The 21,504-nt window shown below is 44.2% G+C and overlaps 1 protein-coding gene across 2 annotated transcripts in view; it reads left to right on the top strand.

Moving 5' to 3' along the window:
- Positions 1-5,669: 5,669 nt before the first annotated feature.
- LOC138516641 (ADP-ribosyl cyclase/cyclic ADP-ribose hydrolase 1-like) overlaps positions 5,670-21,504 on the top strand; it is a 279,111-nt gene continuing 263,276 nt past the window's right edge. For both annotated transcript variants that reach the window (XM_069631933.1, XM_069631932.1), the window contains exon 1: positions 5,670-5,963. In XM_069631933.1, coding sequence (XP_069488034.1) covers positions 5,734-5,963 — 230 coding nt within the window. In that variant the 5' untranslated portion in view covers positions 5,670-5,733. The remainder of the gene's footprint in view (positions 5,964-21,504) is intronic.

Here is a 21,504-nt window from a genome sequence, read left to right as displayed (position 1 = left end):
CCAGACCTTGCACTGCAAAAATACACGTTGCACAGTTCCATGACTCAGGGTTTGTGTTGGCAGTGCAAAGTCACTTTCCAGCAGTGCAAAGTTACTTTGGACCTTGCAAAAAATTCCATGAATCGGACCCTAACGCAATAACTATGCGATCACACGGTTACCACTCTTAGCAGAAAAGAAAGGAAATGATCACTATGTCTCCTTCCAATGGCTATGGGGCCACAAGATTACCACTCTGAGCAACACACATTTTTTTTATCAGCATGTCTCCAAAACCCTCCTCCCCGCCTCATAAATGCTGCCCCTTGGAACAACGAGCAAGAGTCTGGGCACCTGTAGTATGCTCCCTTCTTCCTGTTCTACTATAAGCTCTATCAGAATGCTACATGTGATATGGAACCTTAATAACATGTAGGTTCCAGGTTTGGCACTTGAAGGGACTTTCAGGATGGGAGCTAGACCTGGGGGGCAGGGGAATGGGGCTATTCTACTGCTCTCCTGTTTCCAACCTACTATATACCCTGTAACCAAATAAACCAAGTTTACTTTTGTATCTCCTGTCTCCTGCCTCATCTTTGGTTCCAGTGGGACTTACCTGAAGAGTGATGATGCCTCAGCATCACACGCATATGCTGATGGCGAGCAGGGGTACCTCATACAGCCCATAATTACAAAAAAGACCTCTAGAAGCACTGCCAACATTCATGTCACCACAGTCCCCAAAAAGAGAGGCTCTACTTCAGAATGAAACTCGAGCCCTGGCAAGTCGCCACCCAATAACAGCTAGCCAAACTATAAGCGACCAGGGGTGCCAACGAGTGCCATCATCATGAGGTCTCCTTGAGGACCAGGGCGAATTCAAAAAGAAACTAAACACGTTTCTGTTTCCTAGATAACAAAAGGTCCAGCTTGACTGTGTAGTCACATGACGGGTCACATGCAAGGAGATGAAGATGCCTCTGCCAGATGCATGTGCTGCATACATGTTCTTGCCTACTTACCGACCTACCTGCAAACTCGACACCTATTTAACGTCTGTCGTTACCTAAAGTACCACATAACGAAGGTAAGGGGAGACACAGCGCTAAAGTGGCACCCACACTTTAGTGCAGGTACCTACAATGCTCAGAGTGGAGCAAGCAATGGAATGTTTTAAGTATGGGGCTCTCACAAATTACACCTGACACTCCTGCGCAGTGAAGCAGAGAGCAGCCTTTCTGCTTCCCGTGACCATATACCAGCTGCAATGCTCAAATCACCAGTGGTAGAAGTGTACCGAAATAAGTAGTGGAATTGTGGCAAGTGTTGTGGCTGTGGCATTCTAAAAGCCTATGGGCTCGATTCATGGAATATTTGCCCGGTATTTTTACAGTGCAATCATTTGGTACTGCAAAAATGACTATTTGCTGACTTTGCCCGGACTTTGCACTGCAAAAAATACTTTGCACAGTTCCATGAATCAGGGTTTGCGTCGGCAGTGCAAAGTCACTTTTCAGCAGTGCAAATTCACTTTGAACCGGGCAAATATTCCATGAACCGGCCTTGAGTGACTAGTAACTACGGCTCCTATTACAACTTTACTCTTGCACACGGACATGAATGGACAAATCCTCTGTAGAGAATGGTTACTGTGGTCATAAAAAGTAGAGGAATGGTAAACAGATATAAATAAAAGTAGTGGAACACCGTTCCTGACTGTTCCCGTTCACTTCGATCGCTGACATCACCCCAATCCTGCTACCTCTCGGGCGGTAGTGAATTGATGCTCGCCTTCTGCTGAAACTAAGAGCTCTTTCCTCCCAGCGCTCCAGTGCTCTTGTCATGCCATATACACACGCCGTAGAGTGAGGTCCCGCTTCGTGTGAGGGATCTGAACTTCAGGCATCCTGCTCTGGACGAGCTCCAACCATCTGGGACTCCCTTGTGTTGGCAGCGCTCAGGGTTCAGCATTTCAAGAAAGAAATGAGAAGAGCCTTTCCAGGAGATATCTCACCAATAATGAGTCTGTCCGATTACAAATATGGCTGCTAAGCACGTATTATCATTGTAAAGAAAGGATCACTTTTCCAATGATTGGATCCTGACCTCACTCCAGAAGTCTTATTTTGTGTGGGGTTAAATAAGAGCCACGTATCTTGAACAGTTCTTTAAACCATGAGCTGGTCTTACTATCAACAAAATTCCAAGATTTACAATCCATGTTTACACCGAGTTTGCAAACCGGGGACAGATGTCGTCCCTTGACTTCTCTTTTTGGCAGAGAGCCTGCGGCCTGTCTAACTCCATACTGAAGTCACACAGCTGGACCAGTGCAGTCATTCATCAAACCGAAAAAACAAGGTTTAATTAAGCCGCAGCGTCTACACCAGTGGTCTTCAAACTGGTGGGGTGGGGGGTTGGAGCACAAAGGATGTCCAGGAGAAGCGGGGAGGCTGACTCTTAAAAGAGGGATTAAGATGTCTGTTTTAATTAAAAAAGGGATTACGATGACTGTTCTAATTAAAAAAGAGATTAAGGTGACTGCTTTTAATAAAAACATATACTCGGTAGACAAACTGCTAATATTCTAAAGAGCCTGTGGCCCCCCGAACATCCTTTGGTCACCCTAGGGGGACCAACTCCTAGGCTGGGGGGCCCAGAAACAATATTTTTACTCAAGTTGGGTCCGTAGGGTAACATTTGAATACCACTGGTCTCCACTTGGCACAAGCCCTGTAGATGCTGCCTCGGGCGAGCAAAGGCCGGGCCGCTGATGCAGCAGGACACCGTCCCGCCACCTCAGCCGCCCTTATTTTCTGCGGTTACACCATAAACTGAGGTATTGTCGGTTTGTTTCCCCAGGCCAGTGCCGAATTGCGCTGCAAATTGTGGCATTTATGATGAAAGGTTTAGCATTGTATTGTTAAGTGTACCATTGATTAATTATTAAGATAAGCATATAACATTTAAAGAAAATAAGATCCTCTTGGTACATGGAAGCCTGCAACATCTGTATAAAAGCCTGAACATAGTGTCAGGGACGTCATTTAGGGGTCGCCAGAGGACGCAACTGCGACCTCTGAGGGCTCCCTTGCGACCTCTGTGGTCTCCCTTGCGACCTCTAAAAAAGCCCAGGAGCTTGTAATGCAAGCTCCTGGGCTGTGGCCAGCACCATGTGGCTCTTTACTTCTGGGTGGCTGGCTTTCTTGTACAGGCCCCTTAAAAAAAAGAAGAAAAATAAGAACAGGAGTGCCACAAGTCTAACACTTTCAGCGCTGTCCCTAAATAAGAATGAATAGGAATACCAAATAATGTGTCTTTCTGGAATTCTATACAATAATTGCTAGACTCATTAAAGGTTTATTTCAGGCACACGTCAGGGGGTGTGTCACTGATTTGGTCTTTTCTTAAATGCCTCAACTCAGCCTTTCATCCTTCTGAGGTCGATAAATGAGTACCAACACAGGTTGGGTGATTTGGGTGTATATTTTTTCTATATAAAGCACTTAAGCGTAAGTGCTTTATAATAACACATCATTATCATTTGGTCATGGGCGTCTGCTTGCATTCACAGTAATTTGGTAATATGGGCCTATACATACTGATCTTAACGATACATATGGCGATCCATTCTTGTATGAAATGCACATCACATTATAGTGATATCCTAACCATATTTTTCGTAGTGTACAATGTTATGTGATGCAACTTCCTGTTTTGTCAACGGGTGAAAGGTCGTGTTCCATCGCTTCCCGCATTATCACTACACGGTGGGGACAAATGACATCACTTCCTGTGATGCCATCAGTGGTCTAGGGTCGTGTGATGTCACTTCCGCTACCCCTGGTATTTTGGTGAAATGACGTCCCTGCATAGTGTCCTTACTAGCATCTAGGTGTGACCTCAATATACATCTGTAATAAGTTATTACAGTCACATAATCATGGTGCTTTGAATTTCTCATTACAAGCAAGATTGGACAACCCAACCTGCTAGCAATTAGAACCTTAGGTAGGCATTTAAAGAGATATCTGATTCTTATCTACATTACATGTAGGATAAGGCACCACAGCAGTACAATATGAGGACACTTGAAGTCCCCCGTAACCTTGTTTATCTGAATTTAGACTGAGATACGTAACCTTGAAAAATGTTGTCTGTATAAGGTCACGGAACTCCATGGAGACTTGCAATATCCTCTCTTATTCCTTAAAATATATGGTCATACAGTCAACCCCCTTCAATACTTGACCTCTTACTGAAGCTGATGAAAGTTATTTTCCAATTATTCTAATGTAGAATACACGTGGAATCTGGTAAGGTTGGGAAATATAAAACACTAAGGGCCTGTTTACAAACATGTTTTCAATGGGACTTCCGCATTCACAAACATTTTTGTAAATCAGGTTCTAAGATGCAGCTTGTGATGTTGAGCTGTGAAAAAAGGCTAAGGAGAATTTGTAGAAGACCAGAGCTAGAAAGAAGGGATAGAGACGGGAAACAAAATTCAGTCAAAAGTGCAGAGAGCAATAAAAGAGCAAGAGAAAGGGCAAACGGCAGGACAGAAAGGGAGCTTCCGATAAAAAAGAGGAAAGAAGCGGAAAAGAAAAAAGATGTCACAAAGGGCGCAGTGCTAGAAACAGCGCTACAGGAAGGTTAGCAAAAACGAATACAAGGAGGAAAAAAAGGGAGAAAATGGAAATAACGGCAAAACGAAAATGAGGCATGCTCATTACACCACTGCATTGTAAGGAATAAAATACAACCAAGAATATGCAAAAAATACAATTGCACATGCTTGTTTAGGATTAAACTCAGGGACATGCTATACAACATGCACAGACTTTGGACATGTCAGCAGAAGACAAGGAAGATATTCACTGCATAATCTTTAACGTCATCAAATACTACGACCAATCGCAAGAATTGCTGACCTATAACTGAATGGCTTTGTATGTAGAGCAATTTGAAAGCGCTTCATCAGATTCTACTAAAAGAAGGATGCTTTTTATTTGCTATGCATCTTGACCTCAATGCAAAACATATACATATTACGTGTTCGTTCGGCAGTGTGATACATTTTGGATAATTCCGTTACTGGCCTTTTTTTTTGGGCGGTAAAATAATGACTGCCATTTTGACTGCCCTGCTGGATTCTGACTTTGGAGGTGAAGTGGAGGATTCCCCTCCAGCATATTTCTGCGGTTACCTACTCTAATTTACCTCCAAATCTTGGAGGATTTACAGCAACGGAATTACCACGGGTGGTAAATCCTCCAAAATCGCCAAGGAGTCCCGTGGCGTCATAAACGGGCACAAACAGTGCCGTTAGCATGCTCGCAATCCGACAGTAATGCTGCTGGGCCGAGTGGTGCTAATGGTAACCGAGTGGTGATAATGGCAAATTAGTTTAGCAGTAATTCCTTCAGAATTATCGCTTCACTCGTAATCTGGCCCTTTGTGTTGACAGTTTATGTGAGTACGTGCCGCATAACAGTAGCTATCATTGTTACAATGGTGTGCAACGAAAAATGCCTGAAAAACGACTGATTTCGCATAATGTGCAGCACAAAAGGGCTCTGTCACTTTTCTGATTCGTCAACAAAGCTGCAGTAACTTGTGCAGCTCGTTTTGAGAAAAGATACCGCAGAAAAGAGGATGCGTGAAAGGGGGAGGAGCGGGAGGGTCTTCTGTGCTGAGTGTTTCCAGCCCTGCGGACTCTTCAGCTGGGCAGAAAAGCACTGCAATTCAGAGATGGCATGCACACATGCACTCCTGTGCACACAAAAGCGCCGGCTTATCCTTGTGGCTTGCGCCCTGCTTTTTTTAGCTGGCATCGTTGCACTCGCCTTCTTTCTCGGCAAACACCACCACTCGGAAATACCACCAGAAAACTGGAAAGGAGCGGGGACCACGGCGGACCTGTACGAGATCATCCTGGGCAGATGCGACGACTACGTCATGTTCGTGAACCCCGGCGTGAGGTGAGTACCGCGTAGGTGGCAGGGAGGCGGCGCGCGGAAGCAGCGCGCATCTAACGCGCGAGTCACGCATGGGAGCCTTGCAGCGCAGTATCAGAAGGAATCGCCAGATAGGAAAGTCACGGGAAACGGTTATATGTCCCTTCCTGTATTTATACATGGGTAAATATGTAACCCCTTGGCTATGTCCAAGAAAGATTAGCCTCCCTGGCAAATAATGAGTGTTATTTGTGAACGGTTGAATGGAAACTATAGCATGTACTCAATGGCAAGTTCATTATGAGCAACTTGGACATGTCTTATTTCTTAAATTTGGCGTTGTAACATTTAATTTTTATTTTATTTTGCGGTTAAAGTTTTCGGTGGGGGACACAACTGTTTTTATGGGGTCGTGAAAGAAGACGGGCATAAGGGTTACGAAGGAGGGCATATTCCATCTTGTACCCAGTGTTGATTTTTTAAAATTTAATTGAGGTTTCTATCATTAATTGTGTACTTGACAAAATAATAGCATCATGTTTTTATATAGCGTTTCAGGCCGGATTCCTGCCGCTTCTAAGCGTTGTGACCACAGACATCATTATTACTCACTTTAGTGGTGCCCAGTTTATCGACGCTTTATGTTTGTATTTTGTTTATTTATATAGCGCACCGGCCCGAAGGCAACTGGGCGCATATTTTAGGAGGCAAGTTTACAGTTACATACATGGAAATAAATGGCAAGCGCTGCCAGTTTACAGTAGGCACACGGGCAGGGCTGCGGTACGATAAGAATATAAACAGTATAATACATAAGGCATGTTACAGGCGAGAGGGTATACAAGCAGTTCCTCTAACAATTAAGAGCATAAAAAAATATAGGAAGGATCAAACGAGAGAATAGGCACAGGAAGAAAGTTATCTACATTCAAGACCTAAATGCACAATGCAGTACAGGCGTTGTTTAAGCGGAGAACTATATAACAGCAGGCTGGGTGAGTGGCAGAGTGGCAGTATCCATAGTATACCGTCAAGTAACTCAGATGTTTTGTGCTGAGAGCCACGCTTTGGTTTTGCGCTTAAAGGATTGGCAGGAAGGCTCAGCTCGAATATCATTAGGAAGGGTGTTCCAGAGTTTAGAGGCCAAGACCGGTAAGCTGACGCCACCAGCTTTTTGCAGTTTAAATCTAGGGAGAGATAAACTATGGGCTTGGGCTGCTCTCGTGGGCCGAGTCGAGGTGTGGGGAGTGAGTCGATTGGCTAAGTAGATGGGGGCCTGGTTACCCAGGCACTTGTGAGTCAAGGCAAGTGTTCTCAGAGATATTCTATGCTTAATAGGCAGCCAATGTAAATTACACCTATGATTAGAGATGTGTTGGTTTCTAGGAATGTTTAATACTCTGATGGCATTATTCTGAATGACTTGCAGTTTGTTAAGGTTAGATTGACTGGTCCCTAGATAGAGGGCGCTGCAATAGTCTATCTTGGACATGACAAGAGTTCTAGTCAGGATAGTGCAATTGGGAGTAGTCAAGAACGGTCTACAAGCCGTGATAGGTTTACAGGTATAGGCAGATGCTGAGCTTGACAGCATTGGTTTGTCTGCGCAATGAGAGTGTAGAATCAAGGTAAATTCCTAATGTTTTAGTGTCATTAGAGACCTTAATGACGTTGCCATCAATGGTGAACAACTTGAATGAGGGATTAAGTTTGTTAAAACGTTGGTATGAACCCAGACTGAGGAGTTCTGTATTGTCGTCATTGAGACAAAGCTCATGTTTCGCAATCCAAGCCTGAATGACCATGTAGACATCATTCAAAGCTTTGGTGTCCACTGCATAATCACCTGTGATGGGGATAAGTATCTGGGTGTCGTCGACATAGTTAGTGTAGGAGACACCCAGATAGTCGAGAACATCAAACAAAGGTTTTGTGAACACATTATACAGTGTTGGTGACACACAGGAGCCTTGGGGTACACTGAAATTAATAGGGGCAGGCTCAGCAGATGCTGACAGCGAGCAAACCCGCATAGATCTGTTGCTTAAGAAAGATCTGATCCAGGCAGTGGCAGGGTCCGAAAAGTGGGTGGCAGATAATAAGTGCTGGCAAAGGATTTGGTGATTGACCAAATCAAAGGCCGCTGAAAGATCAAGTAATAAAAGCAGGGCTTTTTTCCCATTGTCTTTCAGTACCTCAAGCTGAGTTTTTAGGTGAATGAGGGCAGTTTCCGTCCCATGCCTGGGCCGGAAGCCAGATTGCCTTAGACCAAGAAGATTGACTTCCATATAGTCCTGGATCTGAAGGTAGGCAGCCTGGTCCATTATTTTGAGCATGAAAGGGACAGTGGTGATGGACCTGTTGTTAGTAGCTAGGCTAGGATCCAGTGAGGGTTTTTTAAGCAGAGGGATGACCCAGGCGTCTTTAAGGTTGTCCGGGACTATACCAGTTTTAAAGGATGAATTTATAAAGGTGGTAATGAATGGGGCTAGATCGTGGGAGGCCTCCTTGATAATAGGGGCTGGACATGAATGGCCTTGACAGTTGGAGGGTTTCATTTTATTAATAATACATTCAACTTCAGCTATAGTGAGTGGAGAGAAGTTGAAAGGTTTCATTTTAGGGGTGGCCTGGGCGACTGCAGTCATAAGGGTATTCAGTTGCTTATCTGTCTGAAGACAGTTTTGCTTAGTTTTAGTTTTGTTTTGGAGGGTGGCAATTTTGTCCAGGAGTGCTTTCTGTATGTTCGAGCAACATTTGCTGTCTTTGATGCACGAGTCCGGGCGAGTAGCGGGCGATTCCAGTTCCTTTAGAATCTTAAACCATTCTTTGGAGTTAGAATCTGCTAGAGTAATACGTTTGTTAAAGATATCTTTTTTAGCATGGAAGTTAGCCTCTTTGTAGTTGATGGAAGCTATGATGAGACAGTCCTTATGGGTATCCGAGGGCTGACTTTTCCAACGGGCTTCGGCATTGCGTTTTTCTTTTCTTAGCACTCTCAAATGTGGTGTAAACCATGAGTTAAGATGTGCACATGGTTTAGATTTCCTATGTTTGATAGGGGTGAATGAGTTCAATGCAGAGTCCATAACATGGTTATAGGTTTCCGCTAGAATAGAGGGGTCAGAGCAGGAAGCAGATACTTTGCTAAGTGTGGGAAGAATAAGTGGGAGAAGTTTGTCTCTTGTTATATCCCTTTTGTTTCTGGTGGGCAGGGCCGGAGCAATATTCTGTTTAGGGCATTTGATAGCTTCTATGTTGAAGGTAATGGTATGATGGTCTGACCAGGCACAAGGTGAATTGGCCTGAAGCTAACGTTGCAATTAGAGTCAACTAGCCAGTCGAGTGTCCGCCCTTTAGTGTGGGTGGGTTCGGTGACAAGGTGAGAGTCAGTTAGAGTATTCGTAAGGTCAGCAGCAATGGGGTCATTAGGATCTTAGAATCCCAAATTGAAATCCGCCAGTAGGATAGTTTGCGATTTGGTTTTGGCGTTATCTAATAGTAGGGATGTGATGTCATCCCCAAAGGTAGTGGTGGGGCCTGGTAGTCTATAAATGAGGTGCAGGGTGGCAGTTTGATTAGGGGAAATGGGAAACTTGACTGAAAGTATCTCAGCTGAAGCAATCTTTTGGCTAGGCAAGGCTCTGAGACCAAGTGAGTTTTTATGAATAAATGCAACTCTGCCCCCTTTGGATTGGGAGGAATTGCGGTCACATCAATGATAGAGTAGTCAGTCGGTATGGCAAGAGAGAGAAATGGTCCGGGGCTGCATGGAGCCAGGTCTCTGATATGGCGATAAAGTCAAGGTCTTTAGACTTAATAAGGTCTGCAATGTCCAGTGCATCAGCAGGGAGGGACCTGGCATTGATTAGAGCACCCATAATTGTCGTATTTTTGGGAGTGTGGGGTAGGATGTTAGGATTGGGTTTGTGGCAAGATGAGGAGGACCCAGGGTGGCGAGGACTAGGAGCAGATAATTTGGTCAAGGTACAAGGCTTCTGCGCTCGGCTGGTAGCACAGGGAGTTCTGGAACCCAGTCTGAGGTTTCTTAAGTGCAAAGCACAGGGTTTATTAGGTATAGGTTTCTTGGTGAAGTGTTCTAGCCATAATGCGGGTGAATTAAGATAGGGATTAGCGCGTATATGTGTGTCGCTAGGTGGTGAGTCACTTAACTGTTGCCAGCCCACAGAGTAGCTTCGGGCGGGAAGTAGCTGATGTAGTGACTGATTCAAAGAGAGGTTATAGGTGTAAAGGAACTAGGGGGCTAAGGGCCGGTATTGTGTATGAAAGCCTAAGCTAGTGTGCATTGCAGTATGAGTAACATCTGCAATGGTAGTGCAAGGTGACCCAGGAGCATATCAGGCAGCCGTGTGGCACGGTAACGTTATAAAGTGATATATATTACAGAACTTGAAGTAGTGACCACACTAGTGGTGGGGAGAACTATTAAGTCTAAGCTAATGCATCCGATATGATAGGGGCGACAATAAGACAGTTGGTGAGGCAGTTTGGAGCATTAGGTAAAATGCAACTGAATTGTGTTCGCCTAGCACGTTAAAGGGCAGCAAGATCGTTGTGGCATGCCATGTGAATGGCAGCTATGGGTACTAGTTTTGGCGCTGCACGTGGTGGCAACTAAATTTGGCTAGGAGCAGCACATAGAAGGCGCCTTGAAACACTTGTGTATAGGCGCGTTACAAATACCATATCATATCAAGCACGTTTAACATATCACATAGAGTGGCAGCTAGAGTTAAGTGTAACATATCACAGAGAAGGCAGCTAGAAACAAGCGTAACAAATTACATAGAGAGGCAGCTAGAATCACGTTTCACATATCACGTTAAGCGGCATCTCGATCGCTTTAACATACCACATGAAGGTCAGCTGGGCGAATTATGGCATAGCCTAAAGAAGGCAGCTAGAGCATGTTAAGCATAGAACATTGAGAAGCAGCAGAATCATTTAGGAGCAGCACGTGGAAAGTAACTGCTAGCATTTTTAGAAGGCAAGAGGTAGGCAAGTGAAATTAGTTTGAGTATAATAAGTATGGTGCCACTAGAATCGTATAGGCATAGCACGTTAGCAGGCAGCAAAGTGATTTGCAGAAAAACGTTACAGGCAGCAAAGTAATTTAGCAAAAGAACATTAGAGTAATGTATATCACATATTCTGCGTCTTCACATGCAACATTTAATATTTTTACTGATCAACATAACGAATGCTGAATTCAACATTTTCAGATGGATCCCTCTCCGGGCTTTCCATTTATTTATATAGTGCAAGCACATGTTCTGCTGCACCTGAGCTTAAAAGTCTCATTTTAGAGCTTTGTTATCGCAGGGGAGTGCCCCCCCTTCCTGAAGTCTCATTTGACGGTCAGATGGAAATGAGAACTGCCTGGACAGGTTCCAGATCCATATCTAGGTTATGTTGACTTATACCGCGCACCGCTACAACCCAGTGCCCGTCTCCAGGCGCTCTATTTAGGATCAGGAAGAACCTTAGCCATAATCAGATTGGTTTTGGGATTGCTTGTGTAGAGAGATGAACGGTCCATGTGACATGCATTGGTGCAGAGGTCACTTCCTACACTCGTTTTTCATTTGAGTTGTATTGTCCTTATGAAAGAATGAATCAACAGTAGGCCTTTGAAATGATGCTGCAGACAGAGGCGAGGGGTGCCTACGGCAGCCGTTTACAGCCATAGGCTCGCCAGAGATTTTGGACTGCAACTCCATCTGTTTTAGCCAGCATAGTTCTATTGTGAGGGATCATGGGAGTCATAGTCCAAAACATCTGGAGAGCCGCAGGTTGCACTCCCCTGGACTAAGGGGTTTCGCAACTGTTTGTTAGTCAAAGATTAATCAGGACATTTCACAAGATAGATATAGCGATCGATTTGACATCAAGTTTATAAAACAAATGATCATCGTGCGTGCACACTCCAGAAGCACACAGTCATTGTAATTGGTTCTTTATAACATGCTTAGTTCCCAGAGGTTTCTAAGCACAGACCTGGAGATCGAACCTGTGTTGCTCTGCGTCGTCTTGCTTCCAAGGCGAGCGCGTTTCCCCTTCGCTATCCTCCGCAGATTGGTTGAACTTGACATTGTTGGGGGGGAGGCGGGGCTCAAGGTGGCCAAACCATGTGGGTGGACCTCCATGTCTTCTAGCCTTCTAGGTCCTGTTGACTACTAGTCAGAAATGGGGAGTGTGAGTGAAGGCCTGATGTTAGAGGCATGATGGATCTCAGGAGAGCTATGCGAGCACTTCCGGCCCAGTGGCGTCCCTCTCTGTCTGAAAAGGTACCCATTCTTGCCCCATTTTCTTTAACCCCCCCACCCTCCCCTTTTCCTACCCCAGTGGCAGCGCTGCCCTGTCACACCTATTTTTCAGAACTATGCAGAACTCGCAAGCTCTGAAGTTGTCTCCTGTCAGCTTTGAGATGTTCTGCAGTCCTGAAATATTCAGCATTCTGTATTATTGTAAAACTTGTATTTTTATTTTCCGTAAATAAATGAATGTCTACTAATACCGCAGTAAGTGGCAAGTCCAGAATCTTACGATGGGGGGATGGGGAGGGAAGGGTAGGGGTCCCCACAAACTAAGAATGATATCTATCTTTAACGAGAGTCTTTTGTTTGGCATGATCACTAGACCAGGAAGGGGTTTGACCTTTGACCCTTGAGGCATTGTAGTCTATCATCACCTCATTCTAAATAGCAGATGTTTCTACTAACTAACGAAATGACCCTCATGTTATCGACTTTGTGAGGATGAAGAGCGGAAAGGACCCTGACAGAATCTGAACATGTGCCTTTGGGATCCAGAAATGTCTGTGGAAATCTTTGTATATGTTAACTCCGCACAATGGCCCGGCCCCTAAATTCGCCTTCACTTTCCGAGGTCCCAGTTGGTATCTTTCTATCTCTAAACTCCCCCTTATTCCTAGAGCTCCCTGTTGCATGTTAGCTAGGTTTCAGCTATGTAATTCACTTATATTCATAAAAACATGCATAGGGAAATATTGGGCCTCATTAGGACTCTGGCGCTCCCGTAATGAACGGTGCCGGTACGGTACCGGCCCTGTTCATTACGGGATGCCCTATTACGAGGCCTGCTAGCGGGTCCCGCTTTTCCCGTCTGGTCTGACCAGACGTGAAAAGCGGGACCCGCTAGCAGGCCAGGATGCTAACAACAGGCCCGCCATTAACGGGCCTGTTCTTAGCACCCTTCCCATTCCCATTGAGCCCTATATGTCTCAATGGGAATGGGGATTGATTTTTACTGGGTCCAAGAAAAGGGCAATTACCGGGTCCGCCAAGGTCGGCATAACCCGGTTATTGCCCTTTCCTTGGACCCAGTAAAAAATCATTACCGGCGGCAGCCATGCCCTTAATAAGGGCACGGCTACTGCCAGGGTCGTAATGAGGCCCATTGTATCTTTTACCACACAAGTGTACACAGCATGTAGAAACTGCTGAGTGTGAGAATTGTAAAGCTAGTAATGCAGTCAAATCACTGCCCACTTTTCCCACCCTATTTCATTCACACTCTTTTTTCAAAAAAATATGCTGAAATGGATCTCTCAAATTATGTTCTTTAGGTCATGGCTTTGTTAACAAGTTAATTTGGATTCCCATACAGTTTTAAATACGGTACAATTACCAGAATGTAACAAAAGATGTCCCTTAAAGCCAGGGCTGGCACAGGACAACTTGAGATTCTGCCCAATAGCTTGTACTACAACCAAGACTTAGAAGAGGCTGTGTAGTCATTTTCAACAGAGGCTGCCAGTTATTACGCGTAGCACGCATGACATTTGCAGTCACACAAATATGTTTAACATGTATTTTGCACATCACACCAGCAAATATGCAGCATTTGCTATCAGCAACCGTTCTCAGCACAGATGTGTGTTGGTCAGACTACAGGTGGAGGCCTGTGGCAATTAGGATGGGCCTTGTCTCTCTTGCCACAGCCTGTTTTTGCTACTGAATATTCTAGACAGTGAAGAGACACTTAGCTTCTCACACTTAACATGAGAGAGTTTTATTTGGGCTCCCTGTACATGTCCTCTGGGTAAGATGCATGTGATAAAGGTATTATTTGCATTATTTGATACCGGCATGAAGATTGTTTTTATGTATGATAGAAATACAATCTATAGTTCCACAACAAAAAAAATGTAAACAGTTATCATTGAAGTGGACTGGCTACTTTTGAAGCAAGTCAAATTTAGCAGCACTATGGTGGCTAGATTGGATTTTTGCTTTGAAATGGAAAAAGAAAGAATTTCTAGCTCAGCACAGTCTCACTGAGAGCGATCTGGGACTCACAGGTTCAAACAGACAACCAGAACAATGGGAGGACTGCAAAAAATAAATAAACTGCAAATTAAGAGTGTTTTTCCCTGTTGTACTATTTTCAATCACCCTTCTTTCCTTGTTTTGTGGCATGCCGATGCGTACCTCATTGTTCGAAAAGCGCCGCCACAAAGACATCAGGGTGCTGTGAAAATGGGTCTAGTTGGTCCAGACCGTCATAGAGGTCTGTAGACGACAGCAGTGTCCGCTGAAGGCTTAGTGACAATGAAACCAAGAGTCGGAGGTGCACAACCACAGGAAGAGAACATATAGACTGAGATGGGGATACTGTGGGAACACACTCAATTTTCAGACAAAGTTGGGGAACGGCGTGGTTAGGAGATCTCTAGATGGAGAGCTTAGGCATACAAAAAGAAGGTTCTTTCATTCATTTTTTATAGCTCCAAGCAGAAATGAGAGCTACAAACGGAATGTCAAAAAGTGAAGTCTTTGGGGGTCATTTTGACTCTAACTGTTATTGATTCCTCAGATAAAAGCTCTAATCAGCTCTGTTAACTACTATCTAATGTAATTAGACAAATATGACATCTTATATCAGCGTCAATCTATGCCACCATTGCCAGAGCCATAATACACTCTAACTCGATTACTGTAATCTTGAATGCCTGATAGTCTGGTTTTACTAAGTAAGTTCTTAAATCCCAGCAGGTGCTTCAAAACACTGATGTTTCTGTAGTTACAAATACTCTCGTTATCTTCACATAACACCATTAAATAAGAAATGTCAGTGACTCCCAGTTAGGGCTAGAATCTCATTCAAACTTCTTACATTAGCTCATAAAGTTTTCTCTGGAAGCTGTCCATTATATACCAAGAATCACATGTGCAGATATATATCTTTATGGTGTCTAAGATCGGTCAGTTCCCTTGTATTTTGTACCCTCCCTGGATCAGACAGGCTTGTGGTTTGGACCAGATTTGTTCCACCCATGCCATGAAATATTGCTCCCTCCTGATATTTAAGGAATCACTGATTGGCAGGTCTTTTGAAAAAAATGAAAACCATCTGGTTCTTATTTCCTACTGGAATCTTTACTAAGTTATTGGCCAAGCACTTATTATTCTCGAGGTCAGAGCGTCACATCGATGAAAAAATAAAATAGTAGAGAAGGTCCAGAGGTCAGCTTTGTGGTAAAGCTGGCACACCATTAATCAGTAACTAATCCATTAACTGAGTTGAACAGACACAGATGTGGGTATTCAAAGAATATGTTGCAATCTAAAAAATAACAGGAATGAAAGCCCTTGAATTCCGAAACCCCCTTTTTATGATGCTTACCAGTGTATGAGGGATCCCGGGTAAAAATCTAATCGGCCTGCTCCTTTATTAAATAATGCATCAAAAGACCAGATCTCCATACCACCCTGACCTCTTTGGCCCAGGCACTGCAATAAACCACATCATCTATTGTGTGTATGTTTCATCGACTAGTATCTCAGAACATTTGTTCAGTGCATTTTCTGTTAATGATAAACTCCCAAAAAACAGAAAATGCACAGCTTTTGAATAAATGAACAAATAAATAAATGGATTCAATTTTAAAAGAAACAAACAATTGCATGCTATTATCAGCTATAACCTGTGAGTGCTTGTCTTGCTTTACAAACAGAAACAGATATACATTCAGAAATGCACTCCACATCACATACCTATGAACATGACATGCTAATATGTGTGAATCAATTTACCTGTTTCAATAACGTTCTCTTATTACCAGTTATTAGAAGATGAAGGATGTCTATGAATTCAGAATTTTCTTGTGATTCATAACATACAGGCCTCAATAATGGTATAAGTCCAGAACAAAAATTATAAGGGAAATATACATGTTTCAGTCAAAGACTTCAGCTATCTGATAAGTTGATGTCATTTTCCTCAAAAAGAAGTGCCATATGCCCTACAAGGTATGCATCATCCTCATAAGTAGTAAAAAAAACCTAGTCCCCTTAATCTATGGGCATATCATTGAACACACTCACTGCAGACAATGCCAGCTGCCAGGTGCTTTAGGTGCCGGTGGAATGCAGTGATCATGCTGGGTACCACTGCCATATAACAAGCAAAGGGCACACTTACTCCCAAGCAGTGCAAGCATTCACCATACTGAGGGAGTAGTTGGGTTCCTGTGCCAGGCCCATTCATTTTTTTTTAGCATCGACTGGGCCAGCTATGCAAATGTCTTAGCAGCACAGGCTCAGTCACTTTGCCAGGCATAGTTATTCAGTCCACAGCAGATGTCAATCAAATAAGCTATGCCTCTGACTACTCATGGTCTCTTTCCCTGGCATTGAGCATAGCTTAGAACCACTATGATGATGCCCAGGCCAGTCTTCCATTTGCTCAGAAAACTCATGATTGTAGAGTTCCCAGATGGCGGCCCTCGGAGTGAAGCTAACAGTGTGACAGGGACCAGTAATCAGATCTGTGCACTGGTGTGTAATAGAAATCTGACACACATGGTAGTCCCAGACAAGTGTGTTTCAAAATTGTTTCCTGAAGCCGCAGCAGCACCTGTCTGATGTGTTTCATGAAGAAACAGACATGTCTTCACACTTTCTAACTGCTCGTAGTTGTTTGGCAGGTGTGTGTTTTATGCACCAGAGGCTCAGACAGAGGGTAATGGGGCAAGGAGGTTTGATGATGGGGCTGCAAAGCTCCATGTACCTGTTTTTCCCCTCATGTATCTTGTGCCATACATTGCTGCTGTTAGCGAGCCATGGAGAGGATCAAAGCCTGGCTCTCAAGTAAAGTGTCAGAGGTTAGAATAGGAAGGGAGATAAACTCTTGCACATGCCATTTTGTCTACTCTGTACTGCAGACCCAGAGCCATACAATAGCCAAAAAGTCATCAGCCTCTGGGAGCGAAGGACTGTGGCACCATATAGGGCCTACCACGCCTACCACTCCTACCAGGCCTGCAATTTGCAGGGTATTCTAGTAGTAAGCACTTCTTGAAAATTTCAAGCAAGAATGTGTGGTGAATGCAGGCCAGTGCCATGGAGTGGTGCTGTGCTGAATGCATGCCAAAAAGAAATTATGAGTTGTGCCAATGTGCCAAAGGCTGATACCATATGTCACTGCTGCTAGCCTTCCTATGTGTCATACTGTGTAGCCCTTGAGTGAGCTAAGGTCAGACCTGAGATTGGATAAGACACATTTTGCCAGATCTAAGATCTGCCAAAAAATGACCTTAGTACCAGCAGTGGTGATGTCCTCTGTCAGGAACCTGAAGGCAACCTATTGTTGACATCCACACAATTGAAGGGTGCCGGGGAGGAGGGGTCATTGAAGCCAAAATGCATGCACTCTTTAGGACAATTTAGACCATGTCCCTGATTCATGTGCTTATGCATTGCCATGATTCCAAAGGTGCTCCCCTTCCTTGGTATACTCCATTTGACTGACATTTTGCATAGGTTGCAAATGACTGCGCCTTAAACCCCTTCACAGTCTTTTACACTGGCAAGAAAAATTAGTGTCACACCCATCACAGGTTGGGCACTGTCATGTGATGGAATGTCCCCTTGTCTACCTTTGAACTTTATCTGTGCCTATCATAACCCCTCTGTAAGGGCAGGCAAAGGTGCACAGGCCCCAGCCTCTGCCTATATCTGATTAATATACTGTGAGGCCACCTCTGTCTCCTCAGCTCCCCATCTCCTGCAGCACCAATAATGCAGTCACTCCTTTTCCATCTCCAGGCTGCCCCACACCTCTGATGCACCCTCTTTTTGCTGAGTAATCAACACCTCTTCTCCTGCCTCAAGGCAATTAAGGCATTGGCCAACAATTTCTCTAGTGTAGCCATAGTTTCAATAGCCTTCTCCTATATTAAGACAACCAAGGCCGTCCAGTCCTCCCTAGATTTTTTGCCAACTATTTAGAAAAACTCTAAAACAAGGACTTTCTGCATGACCCTTCTGATGACCATGACTTCTTCCTTACCTCACCGTGGCAAGTGTTACCTTGTCCTGCCTCTTTGTAAGCTATCACCCAATGCCTCCCCAACTTAGACGGCACTTGCTGTGGTGGTGGACAACTGGCACATACCCTTCGCAAGGACTCTATTCCTCCAAGACTACAAGGCACATCTTTGTCCTCCGAGAATGGAACCTCCTCTTCTTCCTCCTTCAACTACCAGTCATGCTTCATCATTTCTTTCTAAAGGCCCACTCCAGACAGAACAACAAATACAAGTGTCTCAATATGGCAAGGACATTGATTCACACGAGACTCACACAACTGGAAAGACAAGGGAAGGTGATTAAAACACAGGTAGTATTATCTTGCTCATACACATGGGAGGATTTTTTAAAGTTGCACACAAATTGTAATTGGTTATTTATAACGCGTTTCATACCCAGAGGTTTCCTAGCGCGGAGGGGGGATCGAACCTGGGTTGCGTTGCCCCTTAGCTATCCTCCCGCCCCAATACGCAGGAATTCAAAAGGCAACAGATATTTTATTGTATTTGTGTTTCTTTGTTGGTAAAAGGCAAAGTAGTGGACACAATTAGAAGACTGCTTTGGGGATATAAAACTATTCTTTGTTCGGCATCTAGCTTACCTAACTTAAGCAATTAACAACAAGTTTCCAGACCTTCCTCTGTTTAACAATTGATAAGAGATGGTACTAGAGAAGGCGCTATTATAAGGACACAGCTGCTAGGGTACCTTGGCACCAGTAAGCGGTACATGGCAACAATATGCAGGATTAACATTTGTAGATGGAAAAACCAGGAATGCTATTTTTCAGACAAGGCAGAATGTAGCCCTTAAACTTACCTCGGAAATGGGACCCTTTCAGAAAGGATTGTCAGGTGACCAGCGGAAGCGTCCGGCGCAAGGGAAACTAATGATGGAAAAGTGGGATTCCTCCATGAAGCGAGGTACTGCATCTTCCCAGGGAATGTATCAGTCCACAAGCGCATTTGAGATGGTTTGAAAAGGGGATCACCGCCAGCTCCCGAAAGTATATAAAACGACTCTGCATAATGAGGGGAGTTGCTGCATTTAGTTTAGAAGGGGGTATCCTGCAGGGTATTGTATTGTATTGCAATGTAATAAACTGACTCTTGCTACACTTTCCACAGTTTCTGTGTTCTCTCTAACCAACTGCCTACATTACCTAGACCTGCTGACTCCTCGAGCGCCTTGCAGAAAGCCTTCCCCTGAGTCCCACCGCACCTCATCTCTCAGGTTGGAGACCAACACCAAATCTCTATCGGGGTTGCCTGGGGGAACACCATGACAGGGCAGCTTTCTTTCTGTCCTTTGCCTTTCTCTGGAGCTGTTATGAGTCAATGTTTTCTCTCCTACTCAGGGATTCTTAGCAGAGTTTCCCTTTTCCTTAATTGCCCCAGGCATTCCCCTCTCAAGGTGGAATTAAAAGTGGAGTTTACCTTTTGAGTGAATGTGGAAAGAGTAGGTAAATGATGGGCTCTTTTAGAACCGTGTAAGATTTTGGGTACATAAGGAAGCGTCAAGATCATGAAGGCCAGTCAGAAACATGGGAACACGCCAGTCCAAAGAATTGCCCATGGCACCTTGAGGCACTCCAGCATTTTACATGCATAAAAGAAACAATAGCAGGAAATGCAAATATTTGCAAGAATGGAGCACTTTAATGGGCACAAATTGGCTTAACCAAGTCCTGGGTGAAGGTACCTTTGATGTAGATATGATTGTGCACTTGAAGGGTGTTTTCAAATCCAAAATGGGTAAAATCTATCCAAACTAGTGTGGCTTTTATTCTGATTGGTATGAGGAGGTCTCGAGTAGACACAATGCATCTGAATTTAGGGGATCAAAAGACTTGAAAGAAAAATTGAAAAGCGTATAAAAAGCTTGTGATCAAAGGGTGTTGGCACCCACTCTGCTGTATTCTTAAGTAATAAAGGACAAGCAAGATGAGGACATGGTGGAAGTTGAATTGATTTCTTTACTGCTGTCGAATCTGCCAACAGCCAGCTCCTGCTCCATCCACACCATCACTTTCTGTCTACCGGTAACTTGCCCAGACCCATACTCAATCCACCCGATAATTGCCCATCACACCAACAGCTTGCTCTTTAGTGCCGATCCAGCATCCTGCACCAATTGACGCCCAACCCTCTTCCCCGGCATGCTTCCCACTATTGGCCCTCCAGGCTATACTGCAAACGCAGTCTGTGTGAAGGCAGCCAACCTCAGATTCATCCAGATTCCCACCAACTCTCATTCCAGTTCTTAATTACCAGGGGAGGCACACATTACAGGAGGAAAACACTGTTAATCCAAGCGCCTCTGAGAAAACATCCAGCAAATTCAGATGAGAGGACCATCTTAGTTACAGCATGTAGGTACTGTACGTCCACCATGGACACAATGGGATCTCAGAGATATAGCAAAAGACTTTCTGAAGAATAACCACAAAGATTTATCAGAGACTTAGAAACAGTTAAACAATGCTATAAACCCTTGTGGGCTGACATAAACCAATTTATGCAAGTTATACTGCTAGCCGATGTTAGGCATTAACTCACTCAGAAGAGCAATTGGTCAGTGACAGACCCTAAGATAGAAATAGAAATGAGTTGCACAAAAGACACCCTATTAGCAATACATCTCAAGGTCCTCCTCTGAAAAATGGACTGGGGGGATAATGGAAAAAGAAACAAGGGATACCTCCACTCTCGACTGGCGCAGAGGCTGCTGCTATTCAACCCACTATGCAAGTAGTCACCCTGTAAGTATGTCATTGGCCCTAAGAGTGCTTTTCTGGGGATCCCACGAATAAGCTCTTTTTATCTACCAATTCCACCTTCACTCCCTTTGTCAATCTCAAGACTTTCCTAAGACAGTGCTACCGTAGCATTTGTGATGCCTTATCATGGGGGAAAGATGCTACCTGCTCTATTCCTTTGGTGGATAGGAATTATCGGTTACTGCAGTGTTACCTAAGTTTCAAAGGGGAGCTAGAGAAGCAGTTAGACAGGAAGGCCGATACCCAAGCTGTAGAGAATGAGCTCTCAGCGCTTAAACAAGGTAACCAGGAATTGATAACATATATTACCACTTTCAATCGCCTCATAGTCGAAACCAACTGGCTGGAGGATTTAAGAACCTCCAGTTTTATCAGGGACTTAAAGGGGAACTGAAATACATTTTGGCACACGTGCTTAATCCACCCAATT

This window comes from Ambystoma mexicanum, chromosome 6q (genome assembly GCF_040938575.1).
Source record: "Ambystoma mexicanum isolate Mex_15411 chromosome 6q, UKY_AmexF1_1, whole genome shotgun sequence".
NCBI classification, from domain to species: Eukaryota; Metazoa; Chordata; class Amphibia; order Caudata; family Ambystomatidae; genus Ambystoma; species Ambystoma mexicanum.
This window is presented reverse-complemented; position numbering and strand designations above follow the sequence as displayed.